We start from the raw sequence: 20,017 nt of genomic DNA, 5'->3' as shown, positions 1-20,017 counted from the left end.
ATATATTCCTTTTGCTCTTATCAAATGACTGGATGATATGCAAAATTACAGGAAAATGCTATTATTCTGAGCATTGCTGCTCAGTTGTTTCCATGTGCATCATTAATAGTTTCTTTCACATTGGAGTTACTGGAGTTCAAATTACTCATTAATTTACAAAGTATTTTTAGATCTTTTAAGTGTGGTAAAGTTCTGCAGAAAGTTAGGTTCTGATTTTACCTTTTGAGAATATTTTATATGATTTTATTTATAATGAAACATTATAATTATTTAATATGGGGGAATTTTTATAAAACAAATCCATAGCTATACAAAAGTATAGATTTAAGAAGGTCTATGCAGAGATTTTTCTAAAACTGTGTATGTACTGAACTAGAATAGGCCAATTCATTAGGAAGTCTTGTAAAACCTCCACTCAAATACGGCTTTTTATTTAATAATCACTTTCTCTGACATTCATGAGCATGATAAAAGCAAAGTAAGAGCTCTTACGGGTAGAGATCAATATCATAAACCTTAAAACATGTTTCTTGCCCTTTAAGTAGTGTCTGGAGACAGAAGAGATGGTTAAAAGGGTTGGCCAGTCTTATTTATTAATGAATTTATTGAAAAATATGTTATTCATAATGTGACAGTTACAAATTAAAAACAGTTATGTTTTTAATTCAGTTTCAGTAGGTTAAGGCATTTCTTTATGTTACATATTTTAAAATGTAAATGCTTATTCTGAACCTGAAGTATTTTATTCTGTTGTGTGTGTGTATGTGTGTGTGTGTGCCAGGAATGTGAGTGTGCTCTCAATTGTTGATGCTCAGTGCTTATTATCAACAAAAAGCAATAAAAAGTGCTAACCTAGTTAAAAATCAAACTGTGATATCAACATGCACTTTTGAGAAGAAAGTCTCTCCACTATGTAATTATTTGTTTTCTCCCTACAGTTTTCCAGACTTCAGATGTCAAATAAACACATTATGAATTAGGAATTATATCAGAAATGTCACATTAACTATTCAAAGAGAATTATGCAGTTATCATTTTGGGGGAATGATTTATAAAAGGGACCTATCATTTTTGCAATCCCATGATCTTTTTTAATTTTTAATGCCAATAATTTTCAATTACTAAGTATTCCCACATGATGTTGTCTCAATATCTCAGAGACATGATCTTTCCGGTCCAAGATTTGGAGTTCAGTTTTTGTTTGCTTATAACCCATTTATTACACAAATGTGATCATGCTTAGTTTTTTGGGACTGATGAACACAGTTTGGGGGCAATTCTTACCGTAACTGCAGGTCCAGCAAAAGCCAAGCTAAGCAACATGAGGAATGGAATTGCCTCTTGCGTTGGTTCAATGTACGGCATGCTAAGGCTCCGGTCATAGCAGCTAAATCCAGAGTGCACAGGTGTGAAGACATCCGTGAGTTCAAGGAAATACAGGCTGACCACCGATGATGCCAATATAGGCAACTGAGAATGAAGGACATAGGAGAACAATTTATTCTTGTATGCTGGTCATACATAGAATCAGCACATCTTTAAGTGCAAACCAATGGATATCCTCCCTTCTCTTACACTCCTCTCCAATCTCAGAGTTAAAGTCATTCCTAAATACTATTGCTTCTGTCTTTAAAATATATTTCCAGTTCATCTACCTGTCACCAGCCTGCTCTGAGCCCATGTCCTCCCTCACCTGTGCTCCTGGATTACCTCCTAACTGGTGTTCCACTTCCACTTTTACCCTCTGCTCCCATTTTCCACCCAGAAAACCAAGAGGTCTTTTGAAAATATTTGAGATCCTATCATTCCCTCTCTTAACTGCACCAGTGGTTCTCATTCTACTTGAATAAAATCCAAATGTCACATCATGGCATGCAAATTTCTGCACGAACTGGCTTTTGCTTCGATTTCCTACATTTCCTTGTACCACATTTATGTCACCCCTGCCCACTACAATCCAAGCCCTTGATCTGTCCTCCCCTCTCTACCTTTATCATATTGCTTCCTTTTCTTCATGGCACTTATCATTAACTGATATAATCTTGTCAATTTAATACTGGACATACTTACTTTTTTGTACATCTCCCATCTCCCCCTGAAATTTATGCTTCATGAAGTGAGTCTGCCAGTCATTTATTGCTGAGTCTCCAGGGCATAGAATTGTCCCTGGCACATGGTAGCATGCAGTACATCATTTAACAATTTAATAAAGCAATAACTACTTGTTAATGAATGACTAATTGAATAAATGAGTAAATCTTAATTTATTACAGTAACTAGACTAGAGTTACTGGATTTAGCAAATGAAAATACAGGTCACCCAGTGAGATTAGAATTCCATATAAGCAACGAATAATTTTTAGTATACGTATGTCCCAAGCAATATCCAGGAGATATTTATACTAAAAATTACTTGTTGTTTGTCTGAAATTCTAATTACACTGGATGTCCTCTAGTTCATCTGGTAAACCAAAACTACATGCAATTTTCTTTGTAGACTGTGTTATCGATTCGATTATTCATTCATTCATCCTACAGCCTGCCGGGTATTAGGTGGGTGCTAGCTATAATACAGTGAACAAGGCACGAGCTTGGCCATAGAGGATCATAAGATCAGTAAAAGACCTGATCTCAGCTAAAGAGATGATACTGCATATATACATTGATGCTAGACCATTCAGAATCTGAAAATGCAGACTTATATAATGCATATAAAAGAACTATTTAGTTTAAAGGTTTGTTACGTGTGGAGGATACCATATATATTTAACTAAACAGAGTAGGTTTTTGATAAAAACATTACTGAACATCCATGATTTTCAATTGTTTGGCTCAAAAATAAACAAGTTTACAAAACAGCATTATGCTTTGTATTGCCAAGAGGTCTCTTTGTAATGAGGTGAGAATTAGGTGTATTAGAAAAATTAATAACATATAGAGATTAATCTGGCATGATCTTTCTATTTTTCAGATGGATGCTTTTCAATAAAGAGAATAAAATGTACGTGAAAACATGTATTTCTGTTATTAGAATTGTTATTATTTTGTCACTTCAAATATCTGATCATTTCTCCTCACTGCTCCCCACTTTTGTAATGAAGGAATAGTAGCTTTCAGTCTTGACCAATAAATCAGTTTTTCATCCTGTATATGCATGATTTAGATTTTCCACTTACATAAACTTAAATATACTTTAGTTTTAGTTTAACAAATGCTTCAAATAGGACTTACTGTGTGCCAGACACTTTGTTTTAGAAATTTTGATTTTATTAACGAATTTTAAGTTATAACTTTATATCAAATTTTCTGTTATGATATAAAATAGGTGCTATTCTTCTCCTCATTTTGCAGGTGGGTAAACCCAGTATAGTAAATGGCAGAGGTGGGTTTTGAACCCATGAATTGTAGCTCCAAAGTCTTATTTCTTAATGACTATTCAATGTTTCCATTTAAAAATATGGAATAGAATTTCAGGTCAATGAAATACAAGTAGCATCAATTAATGGGGGTAGCTTCAAGTTTAATTAAGGGCTTCTATTTACAAACCTTTAGTTAAAAATAAACATCACTTAGCATAAATAAACATTATCTTGAAAGTGTGGTTTTCATAAATTCAGAAAAAGTTCTTCATTAATTGAAATGTTAAATATTTTGCTCTTAAATCAAATTTGATAATATACCATCTTTCAAATTTTCTTGATGCCTTTAGTTCATATTTCTATATGAACTATAATTCTACATATATTTTGTAAATGGGAATCAGATCTGAGGCCTTTGACACCCACCTAAATATTATCTGCTTGTCTCATTTAAAAAATATTATGCCCCAGTAAAGTGAGTTTCATGTCTGCAGCAGAAAGGTGGACAAAATTTTATTAACATTACTAATCTGAAAATTAAGTAGATCTTCCCTAGTAGAGACATTGTTTACCAGTTTTGAGACTGTTCAACTGGGCTGTGAAGAAATGGCTATAGAATGAAAGCACATATCCTATAGTTGTGCATTGGTGTGTTTGTGCGTTACTGCATATGTTTCTGTGTAAATAGCGAAGGAGACTCAGAATTCAACATACTGTAATAAAACCAATGGAGTCGTACGGTTTTCAGGGTTAATTATAGGAGGTCCTAGTATCAGCTCTCCCACTTCCTACCAATCATGTGAACTTGGAGATGCTTCACTTACATCTCAGTTTTCTTATCTATAAAATAAATACATGGATAGTACCCATCTGCACAAGCAGTTGAAAAGATTACATATAGTACTGCAAGTAATATTGAACAATATCTGGAATGAAGAGTAGTTCATAAGTGTTAGTAAGTATTGCTGTTGCTGTCATAACTACTACTAATAATATACTCACCAAATGTTACCTTTTTCATAATGCCTTACTTGGTAATCCCTTTTGAAAGTAATTTCCTCACTCTTAACTCTCTAAAATTTTCTAAATGCACTTCTTTTCAGGAAATTTTTATACACTGCTCTTTTTTATAATTACCTGCTTTTGGTTAGTTACAGCCTTTGCTCTGCTTCCCAAATGAAAATCTCCTTTGGTTAGGGTACTAATCTTATTAATTTCTATTTTTTCACCAACAGTATACATTATAGTGTCTTCCAAATATACATATGCATATATATACATATAATAAATTATATATAAAAAATATAATAAGTTAATATATGAATGAAAATAATTTCCTTTACTAATATTCATTTTAGTCCTTTAAGATATTAGCCTTCTTGAAACTGCCAATTTTTCCAGTTAACCACTTTCATTCATGTATTAATATCTTTCAAATTCCTATAGAAACATATTTTAAGACCTTCATTTGTTTTCAAAGAATCATAGTTTACATCCTTTTTAATATTTGTTTTTCTGATTTTTTAAAAAAGATCTTTTACTCTTTTTCTTTTACACTAATTTTGTTTTCAAGCAAGAGTGATTTGAACAAAATATTTACAATATTTGGGAAAAAAGTAATTACATATATTGTTTTCCTATATTGAATTTTACTACCAGACAGTGTAATGAATTAAAATTATAGTGTTTGCTTCAAGCATACTTACCTTCACAGTTATCTTTCATCTTTTGAAATGCTCATCAACATTACTTTCTTTTGAATGTAAAAAATTTAACAGGTGACTGTGCTAATTTTGGCATAGATAAAGAATTGATATATACATAAGGAAATCACACAGACCTCTCTAGATTGTATCCAAATGTGATTTTAAAAAAAGATTTTAAAAGGTCTATATAGTCAGGCACTAGGAGTTTTATTCTCTAGTTATGTTTTAGCCAAGAAAAAATGTGAACCACACTATTTTTATGCAGCAGTACAGAGGATGGAAATTATCTAAACACTAAGAAAGTGGTTTTCAAAAAGGAAAGATTGATTCTTATAGTTACCATCTGCTAAGGAACTTGTGAGTAAATATACTAGGATAATTTTTAAAGAAAATCATAACTTCAGAGGACTGGGAAAACAAAAGAAGAGTGTTTCAAAAGATTACATTTGCTAGATAATATTGATTTTTCTGATGCCAATTAAAAAAAATTCTATATTACATACCCGTTCTAGTGAAACATTTTATGGAATCTGTCATGACATTTTATCTAGGTCATAGAGCTTACTTGCTTTTAGCATGTTGATAGTAAGAACACACTTTACTTGTGATTTGGGAGAATTCACTTTTCTCTCAGCCTAGAGCAATACAGGTTAGTTCCATTCTTTTCCTTTTTCATGACGATCTTGACTTCAGAGTCCTGTGAGATCCTCTTAAACTGGTGGGATCATAGTCACAGAGGGTCAGTGAACCTATGTGATATTGATGGCTCATTTAATTATTTATTCATTCAACAAATGTCTATTGAAAGTCTTCTAGTGCTAGGCCTTGTGCTGTGTTCTGGGAATACAGATGTAATAAAACAAAGTCCTTATAAATATTTCATTCCAGCAGGGGAAGGCAGGTAAGAATTTGAGAATTACAATAGTAGAAAGAATATATACTGTAAAGAAGATAAAAGAGAGGGCTGTGGTAATTGGGTACCTGGATTGCTATTTTCGATGAAGGAAGACCTACCCTAGGTATCACTTAAGCAGAGACTTGAAAGGGCAAGAAAGAACTAGCCACTTAAAAAACAGGTAAAAGACATACTCAAAAGAAAGAAGTGATATAAGATGGAGTCAAAGAGTTGGATTTGGGATGAAACTTTGCAGAGAATTAAAAGACCATGGCTGGAGTTAATATTTTATTCCAAGTACATTTGGAAACACTTTGGAAAGTTTAAGCAGAGGTGTAAAAGACTTGAACTGTGTTTTACAAAGATCACTCTGGCTGTTGAGCTGAGGATTGAATGTAATGGGTCACAAGTAGACAGAGGGTGGAAATTCAGAAGGATCTTCAAAATTCAGCAGATGCTTTTTGAATACCTAGAATGTGTTAGGCACTGCTCTAAGTGTGAGAAAGACAGCAGTAAACAAAACAGAGAAAACCCTCTGCAAGCATGAAGTTTATATGTTCCAGGATGCTTGGCAGTTGAAATAAGCCAGGCAAGAGATGAAGGCAGCTTTTACTCAAGTGTGGTACTGGAGATGGAGAGTTGCTGGTAGATTTTGGATATGATTTTAGGCACAGAAATGACAGGATTTATTGAAGGGTTGGTCGCCAAAGAGAAAATAATACAGGCTGATTTCAAGGCTTTGGGACTTGAGCAATTGGGGCAGGCCAAAGGTGTCACTTACTGGATTGGGAAGGTTGGGAGGAGCTTGAGCTGGAGGAATCCAGGGTTCTGTTTTGAAAACAGGAAAATTGAGATGTCTTTTCATTATTAAAATATAGCTGTCAGGAATAGAGTAAGATGACAATCTGATGCTAAGAGAGAGTCCAAGGCTGCAGGGAGAAGGCTGAATACTAGTGATAGAGGCCGATTTAAACAGCATCGCCCTCACTTTTGAAGAATACTTGCATGAGGAATTTCAGAGTTAAACTACCTTGGCTATGAATATGAATTCTGTGATATAAATAATGTCACAAGAAGTGAAAGAATATAATTGTATACTCACACCACTCATATGCAAAAGATAATCTAAGAGAAAAAGAACATTTTTGGTATTAATAAAACATTTTAAATGGGAGGCTGGGAACAAACAGTAAGTGTCCCACAATCATATAAAATGTGAAATTTAAAACTTAAATACAATACATTAAAATGAAACTTGAAAAAATATTAGCAGATCAAATATTTTTATTAAAGCTTATGGCCACATAGGAGGTTGTCATAGGCCAACACACGGGGATGATAGAATTTCCCCCTTCCTTCAGTGCAATCTTTAATGACACTCCTTAGTATTCTTTGCCTTGTAGCTAATACAGATAAGTGTTTCCTTCAAATATTGACAATAATAATAACTAATATTGTATTACAGGGCTTTATGGCTTTAAGACTATCTTCACCCTGATGGTAACCTATTAAGATTAACTGCAGTGAATCTCAAAAATGCAGATTATGAAAACACACTAATCTTTGTAGTATTAAGGGAAAGGGTAAGTCAGAATGAGTCTATCATGTCATTTAAGGTCTAGAAATCTAAACCAGTTTCGCAAATAAAATGGACATGGCTTACATGATATGTGTAGATAAAGATTAAATTGGCACTGTGTTAGAGGGAAACCAATGTTGGACTTCAAACCAGGAGGATCCAGTTTCTTTCCCCATTTACTCCCCCATTTATAGCTTCTGGGATTCAGAACAAGTCACTTCCCCTTCCTGGGCCTCATTTGCTATCAGGGAAATGAGGGCCTTCTTTCACTGTCACCTAATTAAATTCTCTGTGTGCTCTCATGACTTAAGAAGCATTCCTCATTTCGCTCACGCTGTCACTACCCACTATAACGTATTAGGGCTTCCACCTCCATCTTTGCCACAGCGTTTCATCCTCCACAGTGCTTCCAAGTTAATTCTCCTAGGATTCACATCTGATCATGCCTTTAAGAGTGTCGCACTAATAACAAAACAAAGTGCAGATTTTTTAGAACGGCACTTTTGACCTTTTGTAATACAGACTCAATCTGTTTTTCTTGCTTGATTTTGCTCTATGCCTGCTCTCCCCTCTCCCAATCCACAAACAGCCTATGTTCCCATTACACTCATTCCCCAAAAGACATGTTCTAGTCTCGTCTCTGCTTTACTTTACATTTTCACATTGGTTTCCCATTAAAATCATCCTCATAAAGGTCAGGATGACATAATTTTTTCCTCCCTGAAACCTTCTCCATGCTCTCCATCCTGAACTGAAGACTGCCTCACCTACTCCATATGTTTTCTTGTCACACCTGTTACATGTCTGCCTTGCTCTGTAGTTTTTTGTATACGACCGATCTCTGTTTTAAGCTCTGGTAATTAAAAGGGAGACTTGTGTATTTCCCACAGGGTTTTGAATGTTTTAGGTGTCCAGTAAATTCTCACTGAATTTAATACAAAGAAATCAGGGCATTGCTATTAGAGAACCAGAAAACATGGGCAATTTTTTAACAACACATAGCATGTGTTGAGGATCTAAGTACCAAAGACTGTGCTAAGTTCTACAATAGATTGCTGCATTCTATCTACACCTTATAAAGTATCTACGTGTCCCCCCCAATTTACAAACGGGAAAACTGAGACAGAGAGAGGTGACAGAAATTGCCCGAACGCCCCAAAGCCTGTGAGAGGGAGCACCTGGATGCCCAGGCTGGCATCTAAGGCCCGGAAATGTGCTCTCCACTGCGTTTCCGTGGCGCTCAGCCTGCTGTCCTCCTCGACATTGCTGCAAGGGCTGCAGCTCCCAAATGCGGAGACGGTGTTGCAGGAGTTTGTGCAGTCTGAAAAAACCTACCCACTTGTTTTTAACTCTTAGTTTCTCTACCAACTTCTTTATCACTCCAATATGAAAATTGCTTCTGCTCAAACCTAGTATCTATCCTTTTTAGAGCTCATTTCACTTTCAATTCCTGAAAGCAGAATTTATTAAGCACCTACTCATATCCAACAAGAAAACAACACTTAATTACATTTCCCCATTTAGACATTTCCCCATAAATTATCTATTTTAATATAACCTCCTTGGGAGTGCCTGGCTTCTAAGTACAAGGCCGGTAAATGCAACCTGATCTGCTATGTTCCTGGAAGCACGAGCCTCACCACACCCTGACACTCCGCTGCCACTCTGGCACATGTCGCTCTCTGGCTCTCATCTGGTGCTTTTCAGGAAAGAGTAGCCCCAGGCTTCAGTGGAAATGCTGGCTTAAGGGACAGAGACATGAGGTGGCCACGTGTGCAAGGGGTTAAAAAGGCACCAAGGGGGAGGGGTGGCCGGCACTCTCAAATCACACTCAACGATAAGATGTTCCGAGGTGTTAAATATTCTTCTTCCCTGTTCAGTTTCTCCAGCACAATTACATTTTTGGGGGAAGAGGAGGTAATATTTTAACAACCTTTACTTAAGTCTTGGGTGTTTTCTGCTTTTATCTTCACTCTGTCTTTCTTAATGAATGACTTCTTATATAAAATATCAGGAATTGGGAACCTTTAAACTCCAGAGGCTTTTCTTTGTAAGCGTGTCCTTTGTAACTTTTTCTCTAGCTGCACAGAGATAACGGGGTGAATGTCTCTTTTGTAGCAATTGACACTTGCGGTGGCAGTTGTTCCTCTACTTTTCCCTCTTATTCAATGACAGGACCCTAGAGAGCAGGGAAATTGTCTCAGGCGCCTCTCTACCCCCACGGTCTAGTATAGGGCAGGACCTGACATACTGGGTATCATCAATAAATTAATACATTTATGGATGATTTGAACAAAAATGTTAAATGTTTACATAGTTCTTGTAGTGTGATTAATATGACAAAAAAAAATTCCCCAGGTATAAAGATCCTTGTTTACTTCTACCACAGAACATGTTCCTATTGTGAATTTCCAGTGTTCTGATGTTCTTTTTTAAACATTAAAGAACACAAGAAATTCCAATACAGTCCTCCAAATAGCAATGGTAATTAATAGGGAAGAAGGACCAGATCTAATATATATGTTAGGTTTAATGGGAAAAATCTGTCCCGTGTATTTATGCCCAAATATAAATTATATCTTTACAGCTCTAAAAAGACTAATTACAATATCTCAATGATCTTACAGTAAAGTCTGAAATAATGACATGTGGCTGTTTTATAACTTGAATATTGATCTAGCTTTAGGCTTGGGGTAGTAAACTTTATAATCACCAGCTTTAATCTCAGGTCCTGAAAATTTGCTGCTCTTACATAATTAGTCACCAAAGTACGTGCATTGTCTTGGAAAGAATTAAAAGCAGTTTGTTCTTTAAACTAAATGAGATACTAAGACCTGAGGCTGGGGAACTGTATTTCAATTGTTAAAAGTAATTGCTTTAAAATTTTTCTTACAGCTATAATTTCTTTTCCCTTAGAATATACACCTTTTAAAAATATGGGTTCTAATAGCAATTTAATGCTACTAATATTTGCCAGATACCATTTAAAGTACTTTACATTTCTGAATTCATGCCATCATCACAATACAACTTTAATGACGGTACTATTCTTATCCCATCTTGCAGAGGAGGGGACTGAGCACAGGAAGATTACATAATTTGTGCAAGACTGTATGGCTTGTTTGCTAGATTATAAACTCAAGAAATTTACCACCCAAATTCATGTTTGTAGTTATTATACCTATTGCCTCTTGCTAAAAACTTTCACCACTGACCTTCGTCTTCCCAAAGCCATTGAGAAACATTAATATGAGATACATTTATCTTTATGTCCTATGAATGCTACCAAGAAATTTTTGCTGAGTAGTAGTATGCATACATACTTTGATATCCCCTGAAAAAATGTTAAGATCTTAATAGACTCAGGTTAAATAATGTTTTCACTAATTGTGGGATTATTTTATTCATATGGAGAAAGCATATGTATTTACACCTGAACAGTCTTACAAAGGAAATGCATAGTATCTTTGGGATCCAATCAACACATATTTCTTAATTTCAAACAAAATGGGAGTTTGGGCAAAAAAACAGTCATTCCAACAATGTCAGGGAAATGAGATGTAACTGGAAATTACACATCTGAAATATGAAATAAGAGATGCAAATTTCTAATTTTGAGATCCAAAGTGACATATAATCTTATGTTATATACACAGAGATTATTGAATTACAGGTACCAGTATTTTGAAATTATGTTTTTGAGTTGTTTACTAATTCATGTATCAAATTTATCATTAAACTATTTTATGTTAACACTATAAAATTTTATGTTTTCTATTATGTAATGATTTAACATTTATTGAATGTATTCTATGTGCCTGATCTATTTTTTTTGACCTACCAATTACCCAGAAGAAGATTTCTAATCTAATTTTGGACATGTGAATTTAACAATATATCATGAGCCACTCTATCTTTTCAAGCTGTCTCCTACATACTTAGATGCATACCTAAGTGCACATTATGAGCCCACCTTCAAGATTTAAAATTTTCCAAGGTTGCTTAAGACCTCATTTACTTGAATGTATCTGTGAAAGGGATTAATGAATAAAAGAGAAATTGAAGATGGGCTATTAATGTAGGACATTAATAACTTTTATTTTCTAATATCCTAAATCAAGTTATGATTGTACTATGTGTTCATTGTGAGATGCATCAGTAGTCAGATGAACAAAAATATAACCCAAATACAATGTAACATGGGATAAGAGTACATTTGACAAAGAAGCACATTTTATTACTAAAGTCTACAACAAATATTATCTAATTCCTGCTGGATTGCTTGACCAACACAAACACCTGAGAAGGTAAGTGGCTTGAACCAAGAGTGAAAGAGGAAATGTGATATGTGTGTGTGTGTGTGTGTGTGTGTGTGTGTGTGTGTGTGTGTGTGTGTGTGTGCATGTATGCCCTTTGGGAGACTTACAGTTTCATCTGGAAAAATACACAGACCCTTGGCAGGTGGCCAGTAAAAATGAAATGTCTCTAAGCTGGAGGGAACTTTAAGCATTGTTGTAGCTGCTGCTGACATTTTTTTTATTAAGGTATCATTGATATACAGTCTTATGAAGTTTCACATTAAAAACAATGTGGTTACTACATTCACCCATATTATCAAGTTCACCCCATACCCTATTGCAGTCACTGTCCATCAGTGTAGTAAGATGTCACAGAGTAACTACTTGTCTTCTCTGTGCTACACTGTGTTCCCCAAGACCCCCACACACACCATGTGTGCCAATCATAATACCCCTCAATCCCCTTCTCCCTCCCCTCCCCACCCGCCCTCCCACACCCCTCCCCTTTGGTAACCGCTAGTCCCTTCTTGGAGTCTGTGAGTCTGCTGCTATTTTGTTCCTTCAGTTTTGCTTTGTTGTTATACTCCACAAATGAGGGAGATTGTTTGGTACTTGTCTTTCTCCGCCTAACTTATTTCACTGAGCATATTATCCTCTAGCTCCATCTGTGTTACTGAAAATGGTAGGATTTGTTTTCTTCTTATGGCTGAATAGAATTCCATTGTGCATATGCACCACAGTTTCTTTATCCATTCATCTACTGATGGACACTTAGGTTGCTTCCTTATCTCGTAAGTAGTGCTGCAATAAACATAGGGGTGCATATGTCTTTTTGAATCTGAGAACTTGTTTTCTTTGGGTAAATTCCTAGAAGTAGAATTCCTGGGTCAAATGGTATTTCTACTTTTAGTATTTTGAGGAATCTCCATATTGTTTTCCGCAATGGTTGAACTAGCTTACATTCCCACCAGCAGTGTAGGAGGGTTCCCTTTTCTCTGCATCCTTGTCAGCATTTGTTGTTCCTAGTCTTTTCGATGCTGGCCATCCTAAGTGGTGTGAGGTGATATCCCATTGTGGTTTTAATTTGCATTTCCCTGATGATTAGTGATGTGGAGCATCTTCTCAAGTGTCTGTTGGCCATCTGAATTTCTTATTTGGAGAAGTGTCTGTTCATATCCTCTGTCCATTTTTTAATCAGGTTATTTGCTTTTTGGGTGTTGAAGCATGTGATTTCTTTATATATTTTGGATGTTAATCCTTTATGCTGACATCTTTTTTTTTTGAGAGGACATCTCTCATATTTATTGATCAATATATGGGGAGTCAATGCTCAATGCACATAATCCACCCCAAGCCTAATTTTCATCAGTCTCCAATCTTCTGAAGCATAACGAACAAGTTCTTACATGGTGAACAAATTCTTACATAGTGAATAAGTTCTTACATGGTGAACAGTACAAGGGCAGTCATCACAGAAACTTTCAGTTTTGATCATGCATTATGAACTATAAACAATCAGGTCAAATATGAATATTCATTTGATTTTTATACTTGATTTATATGTGGATCCCACATTTCTCCCTTTATTATTATTATTATTATTTTTATTTTTATTTTTTAATAAAATGCTGAAGTGGTAGGTAGATGCAAGATAAAGGTAGAAAACATAGTTTAGTGTTGTAAGAGGGCAAATGTAGATGATCAGGTGTGTGCCTGGAGACTATGTGTTAATGCAAGCTAGACAAGGGCAATAAAACATCCATGGATGCAGAAGATTTCTCTCAAAACAGGGGGGGGTGAGGTTCTAAGCCTCACCTCTGTTGATCCCCAATTTCTCACCTGATGGATCACCTGTGACTGTGCCTGTCTTAGGTTGTTCCTCCCTTGAGGAATCTTACCCGTCTCTGGCTAACCAGTCATCTTCCAGGGCAATACAGGGAAATGTAAAGTTGGTAAGTAAGTAAGAGAGAGGCCATATTGTTTGAAAAGGTTAGCTTTTTACTTCTTTGCAGATTTATGCCCTGTGGCTTCTATGCCCAGCATTTGTTTTGAGGTATCTTTACCACCTGGAGGAATTATGATACTCGGTAAATTTGATATGAGGCACAAATTCTATTTAAGGGTTGTAATTAGGAAGGAAGAAGAAAAGCTATAGAAGTATATGCTGACATTTTTTTAACCAGCTTCCCTACTCATTTAAAGAAATAGCTACCCATTAGAGATGTGTTTAATCTCCACTTGTATGCCAAGCTTTGAACAGCCTCGTATTTTGGCAACCTGACCATCTGGTATGTGAAGCTAAGCAGCCTTATTTTGCTGCTGGAGAAGGGCGAGTCCCTGCCTCGCTGCCCTAGCTCAGTCTCTACCCCTCAGTTATGCTAGACACCCTCTGCCTAGACTGAAAATTGCTGTCCTCATTATGATTTTTAATGCAACTTGGAAAATGAAGAAACAACACAGGAAAGAATGTGAGACTGAGGCACAGCACACTAAGGTCTCTGTGGTTTGCAGGGCCATCTCCTACCAGCCCTCTCCCTCCTAGTCTGCTGCATTGGCCTCTGCAATCGTAAGACGAAAGGGTGGTGGTGGAGCCAGGAGCAGAGCCTTCTGAGTCAAGGGGGCTGGGAGCCTTGGAATGAGGGGTTCATAAAGTCTTTTATAGCCCCAAAGAGCATCCTAGGTGGTGCTGCACTTAGCCCTCCTCAAACACATTGGAACATATATCTGGGCACCTAAGTTTTAGCACTTTCTTCCTCTCTTTCTGAACTGAAGTGAAAGGACCATTAGCATTCAGGGTCAGGCATAGAAGACCAAAGCCAAGGTCAAGACCAAAGCTGAGGTTCAGTACAGGTTCTGTCTATGTCCATTAATTAAGCTTTTTGATTCTTGACCAACATAACAATCAATGCAACACAAATTTTTTGAGAATTTATCTGCCACCTGCTACTTATATTGCTTGAGAGGCTAGAAAGAAAATAAAATTAATTTAAAAAAGAATTCTTCCTTATTTATCTCCTAGTCTAACTATCTAAAAATCACTAGGACCAATGTTATCCAGGACATTAAAGTACCAAAAAATCTGGGATCTCCAAATAATTTTTCCTCATACATATAAAATCCATTTGGAAGCTAGAAACTGGCTGAGAGCTGAGGATAGAAGAGTTTTAAAAGTTCTTCTCTGTATAATGTAGAGTTTACAACACATTGTTGACATCTTCTTATAAGGTTTTCCCATGAAAAAGACTATACCAAACTCTTCAGAGCTGGAAATTCTCTGTCTTAGTTTCTCAAATCTCAGTTGCTACAATACAAGCATCTCTAAATCATTATCTAATGGGCAAAAAGTCTGTTTCTTCTTTAGGCCTTATCCAACTGACTGCAACAAATCTTTTCCTTATAGCTTAAATTAGGTGACTTATTCCCAAAGGTTGGATTATCCTTTGCCTCATTCACTATTTTTTGCAGATAAATTTATTTATTTCACAGATAGCTCAATTCAGACATGGGACCACATGTAATTTGCACAGGAAAGCCCCTGCTGCTGAGTTGGTACATGATACCACAGAACCCTAAAAGAGGTAAGAATGGCAGGGTCTCCCAGAGTATGGGCCTATTAACATCCCTGGAGCAAGGACTTGCAGTAGAGGTGTTACGCTAGTATATAGCAGATGCTCAGTAAATGTGACTTCTCTTCCTCTGACAAGGTCAAGTACCGGCACTTAAGGCAAGTGGTCTCCATTATATGAGTGTGTATGTGTGTGGGGGGGATGTGCACGTGTACCTCAGTCAATAAAAAACCAGTACACATTCCAATAAGCATTTGCTTTTATGTATTTATATATTGTAATGAATTACTTTATCACTGTATGTGCATTATAAAACACACCTAAATGTGTGATACAAAAAAATAGGAAAACAAAGTCCTTTCCAAGAAACCTAATAATATCTAAAACCACATAGAAAGTTTACTTTAGACAAGATGGAGGTTAGGTGAGTGTTGATAAATGGGAAAGAGAAAACTCATTTACTAGGCGCTGAGTTCCCACTGGGAATTGTTAGCCATATTACAGAATTTACATATAATTAAAAGGTCACAAAAACGAACATGTCCACAGTATTTTCACCATTTCACAAATGTGGAAACTGAGGTTTGAAGGAAGTGAATTAATTATATGTCTAGGATTACAAAGCTAATGAGTAGACCAAGTAAAAAAACCATATTCTTTTATAAAAGTAAAAAATTGTTATCTATTGGTAGGTTCTACTAAATGATCATTTTGTAGATCATTGCTAGCATGTGTGTCTTATGAAAATTAAGACTGTAAATTCTTTGTTTAAATGATGTTTCTCTTTGAAGTCTCAAATCTCAAAAAAAAAAAAAAAAGCCATAGGTATAGGTAAGACTTACATCAAAAAATAAGTATAATTAAGAACTGAGGACTCATACAGACCTTGAAGATTGTTTTAATCTTCAGGTGCTCAATAATCCATGAGGCAGAGCAATGTTTGAAGGGGTATTCATCATCACTTTCTTTACAAATAAAAATGTCTCCTCTGGCTGAAAAATGAAAGTTAAGGGAAAATTTATGTTCATAATTATTAGTGCTATTTTATTCCATCCATTCAGTGCAAATTTATTGAAATTCTACTATGAACTAGGAAGTATGTCAGTAATGATTTCATATTATTTCCATTAACTTAACCAAAAGTCACATAATAAGCAATCAATAAATATTTATTCAGTGAATAAATGAATTGCCATGAAAGTACAAACAGATTACGCCCTGGTAATTTAGTACCCTTTTTTGGAGAGTCCTTAATATAAGATTGGTGTCTTTTGGACTCTGTCCATGAGGACCCACTTTCTGAAGCATGGTTAGGATTTTATTAAATGGCAGTTTTACCTCTAAGGCAATCCCACAGTCCAGGCTTTTGGCGAAGACAGTAAATGGTGGACACCATACGCACATATGTTCCACAGTTCCCACTCCCAAACGACAGTCTATGAAATGTACTGATGCCTCATTTACCTTCTCCTCTAAATACATTGATTTTAATTATGTGTTTCCTCTTCTCTTTAGTTTATATGGAATGGTTCTAATGTTAGTTTTAGGAGAATGTACAGAAGCCATCGTGTTACAGCAAATAAGAAAGCAATTCTCCTTCTTTATGTTGACTAACATAAATGTTTTGTGATATAAAAACAACCAAACAATAATGAACCTATTGGGCAATTGATTCAATGCCTAATTACTGACAGGAAAAACACCTCAACATTGTGTCAAAATGAGCATTTCTGTCCTTGGCTTCCTCTTCCTAAAGCCCACTTGACCTTGAGGAAATTACTCCATTACATAGTTACCTGGCAGTACATTTCTCAACTAATTAACTCTAGATGAAACTATAAAAAACTGAGATGCTCATAATTAGACATTTCACAGTTTAAATACAGCCTCTTTATTCTTGTGGCCTACATGGTAGAATAGCAGTACTTGGGTTTTAGGCAAGTTCTTGGAACCCCCTTAGTCTCAATTACTTAATTTGTAAAACAGTGTTGATACCTACTCCTCAGTTGTATTTAAAGGATCAAATGAGATAGTGTACATGGAAAAAAATACATTAAACTGTAATAGAAAACTGACAATGTAAATTACATTCTTACTGGTTCCAATGTTTCTTCTTTCCTTCAGGTCTGTCAGAGACCTTGTGTCAAAGAAAGTAGTTGTGAAATCACAGGTAGGCAATTAGGCAATGAGAAAAAAAAATATCACTTCTAAACTTAGGATCATTAGTTGTAACCATGTTTTTCAAAGAGCCTAAATATTTGGAAAAGCAGAAGATCCATTCATAATTGCCTTAACATGTTGTTTAATGCAATGTGGTGCACAAAATGTGTACCTAAGTATTTAGAGATAATTTTCAAACAGCTAGAACAATTTGTTTAAATGAAGAATTAGAATGACCTGCATTTCAAGTGTTAGAATCCTGGAGAAACTTTCTTACATAAGGGATTCTAGAAATAGCAGTAATTAGAAACGAGCACTAGAACAGGAGTCAGGAGACTTACGTTCTATTCCTGATCTGATATTAACCACAGTGTGATTTTAGGCAGTTCAGTTAACCTTTTCAAGCCAATTTGTTTATAGAATAATCAAATCGGATGTTCCTGGAGTACGTGATTTTATTCAACTTAATTCTCTAAGACATATCCTTAATTCCTTTAAAGAGAAGTTGCTTAAGCAATAGCCTGTGTTGCACACATATGCAGCGAGGAAATCTGCTGTGACTAATTTTCCTGCTCTTACTCCTAATTCTCCTTGGCCTGGCCTCTCTCTGTTTCTATTATCTCTTTGGGAGATCTTTCCTCCATACTCCACCATTCTCATAGACCTACAGATTCTACTTTTCTAATTTTAATTCAGTTCCAACTCTTCCCTCTCTTTCTCCCGGTAGCTCCTCATTCAGTCTCCACAGGAGACTCATGGATGCTATTTGTGCTTTCCAAAAACACCTTTTTCAGAAACCAGTCATCGAGCCATCTACACATCCACTCAGAATCAAATCAGTTACTGTAAGTAGGAGATAGTGCTAAGTAGCTGAATGAAGAGAAAAACTCTATTCCATGACTCAGAACCCCACCCAGACATCTTCCAAGTACAGGACTTCAGATACCATGAAGTTAGCCAAGTCATGGCAAGGGTGGGGAGTGGGGTCTTCTCATTCACTTCTTTGTTCAGTTTAGCATTATCACTAGAAGCATGCATGAGCTGGAGTTGGATAATGCTAATTAATGCTAGAGCAAAATGGACAATCACTCATATCCTGGCTCCTTCACCTAATTGCTGTGTGCCCAGGGAAGAATATTTAGTTCTCTCAGTTTACTGATGTAAAAAATAAGGAAAAATACCTTCTCAATACTATATTAATACAATATTGATACTACATTCTAGGGTGGTTCTCAGGATTAAAGATAATGTATGCACAGGATCTGTCATATAAAGGAGGTTGGAAATGGACTATTAGTTCATTATTATTATTAATCTCCCTTTGGGGTTGGTAGAAACCAGGTATTTTTTTTCCTGTTAGAGAAAAGTAGGACACAGAACAATATGAGTGACTTGGCCATGGAGACACACTAGGAGAGTGATGGTGCCTAGGAATAACATAGAATTCTCAAATAGCAGGTTCTATGCTCAATAAACAGTCTTGGTATTTGTGAAAATGTCCTCATTTAGTCTCTAAAACTTAGGAACCTGTTATCTTCTCTATTGCCTTTTTGTTTTTCATCAAAGGCTTTGTGCATTGTGACTCTAAAAGAGAAGGGAAGATTTGTCATCTCATCTCCTTTGGCAGGGTTTGGAGTACTTTGAGCAGACAATCTCTCTATGCCATCTAGAAAAACGAAAAAATCTACAGCTACTATTTTGGTACATGCAATGGAAAATGATGTGATTTTATACTTCCTACTGATGCTAAAGGTTTATGTAAAAGGAAGTAAGTTAGCTATATTTTTCAGCCAGAAGATCAAATGGGTTATATAATTTTTACATAGTTGATGAGATACAACAGAAATGTTGTGAATTAATGCTTGCTACAGTTAAGAATCTGTAGACATTTTCCAGTTGGAAGAAAACAAAAATCATATTAACGTTTTGTCAAAACATCACAAAATGTCTAGGCCTGGTGTTCAGACTAAACTAACCAGGGTCTTTGCTCAAGCAAAGACTTTTTGAACTTCTCCAGGAAGGACGGCAACAGAGAAACAACAGCTTTCACTCCAGAGCACACTGTCTAGTATTAACAAACATTGTCTAGGTTAAGAAAATCTTGAAACTTGTCCATTGTAAAGTATAACATTCAAATTAGTGAAGACTGTTTAATATCAAGTTTGCTGCATTTAAAATATTTTGAATCTGTAATGCTTCAGATACTGTTATTTCAAGCTTAACAGAGAGAGAGTGAAAAGATATTTTCAATCCCTCTGTGTTCATGCATACCTTTGTGTATAGGAGTGTGTGTGTGTGTGTGTGTGTGTGTGTGTGTGTGTGTGTGTGAGAAAGAGAGAAAGAAGAAATTTAAAACTATCTTATTTCTTTGTCCAAAAAATATTTATTGGGTGCTTGCTATATGCTGAACTCTGGGCTGGTTTTAAGATCAGCTATGGGACCCTAGGTGAGTCA

General features: G+C 35.7%; 1 protein-coding gene across 1 annotated transcript in view; it reads right to left on the bottom strand.

The window, feature by feature from the left end:
* PLPPR4 (phospholipid phosphatase related 4) overlaps positions 1-20,017 on the bottom strand; it is a 48,294-nt gene that overhangs the window by 23,187 nt on the left and 5,090 nt on the right. The window contains exon 2 of the mRNA XM_017665776.3: positions 1,285-1,470. Within this exon, the coding sequence (XP_017521265.1) occupies positions 1,285-1,470 (186 nt within the window). The remainder of the gene's footprint in view (positions 1-1,284; positions 1,471-20,017) is intronic.

This window comes from Manis javanica, chromosome 4 (assembly GCF_040802235.1).
Source record: "Manis javanica isolate MJ-LG chromosome 4, MJ_LKY, whole genome shotgun sequence".
NCBI lineage: Eukaryota > Metazoa > Chordata > Mammalia > Pholidota > Manidae > Manis > Manis javanica.
Note: the sequence above shows the minus strand (reverse complement) of the source record. Positions and strands in the feature narration are given on the sequence as shown.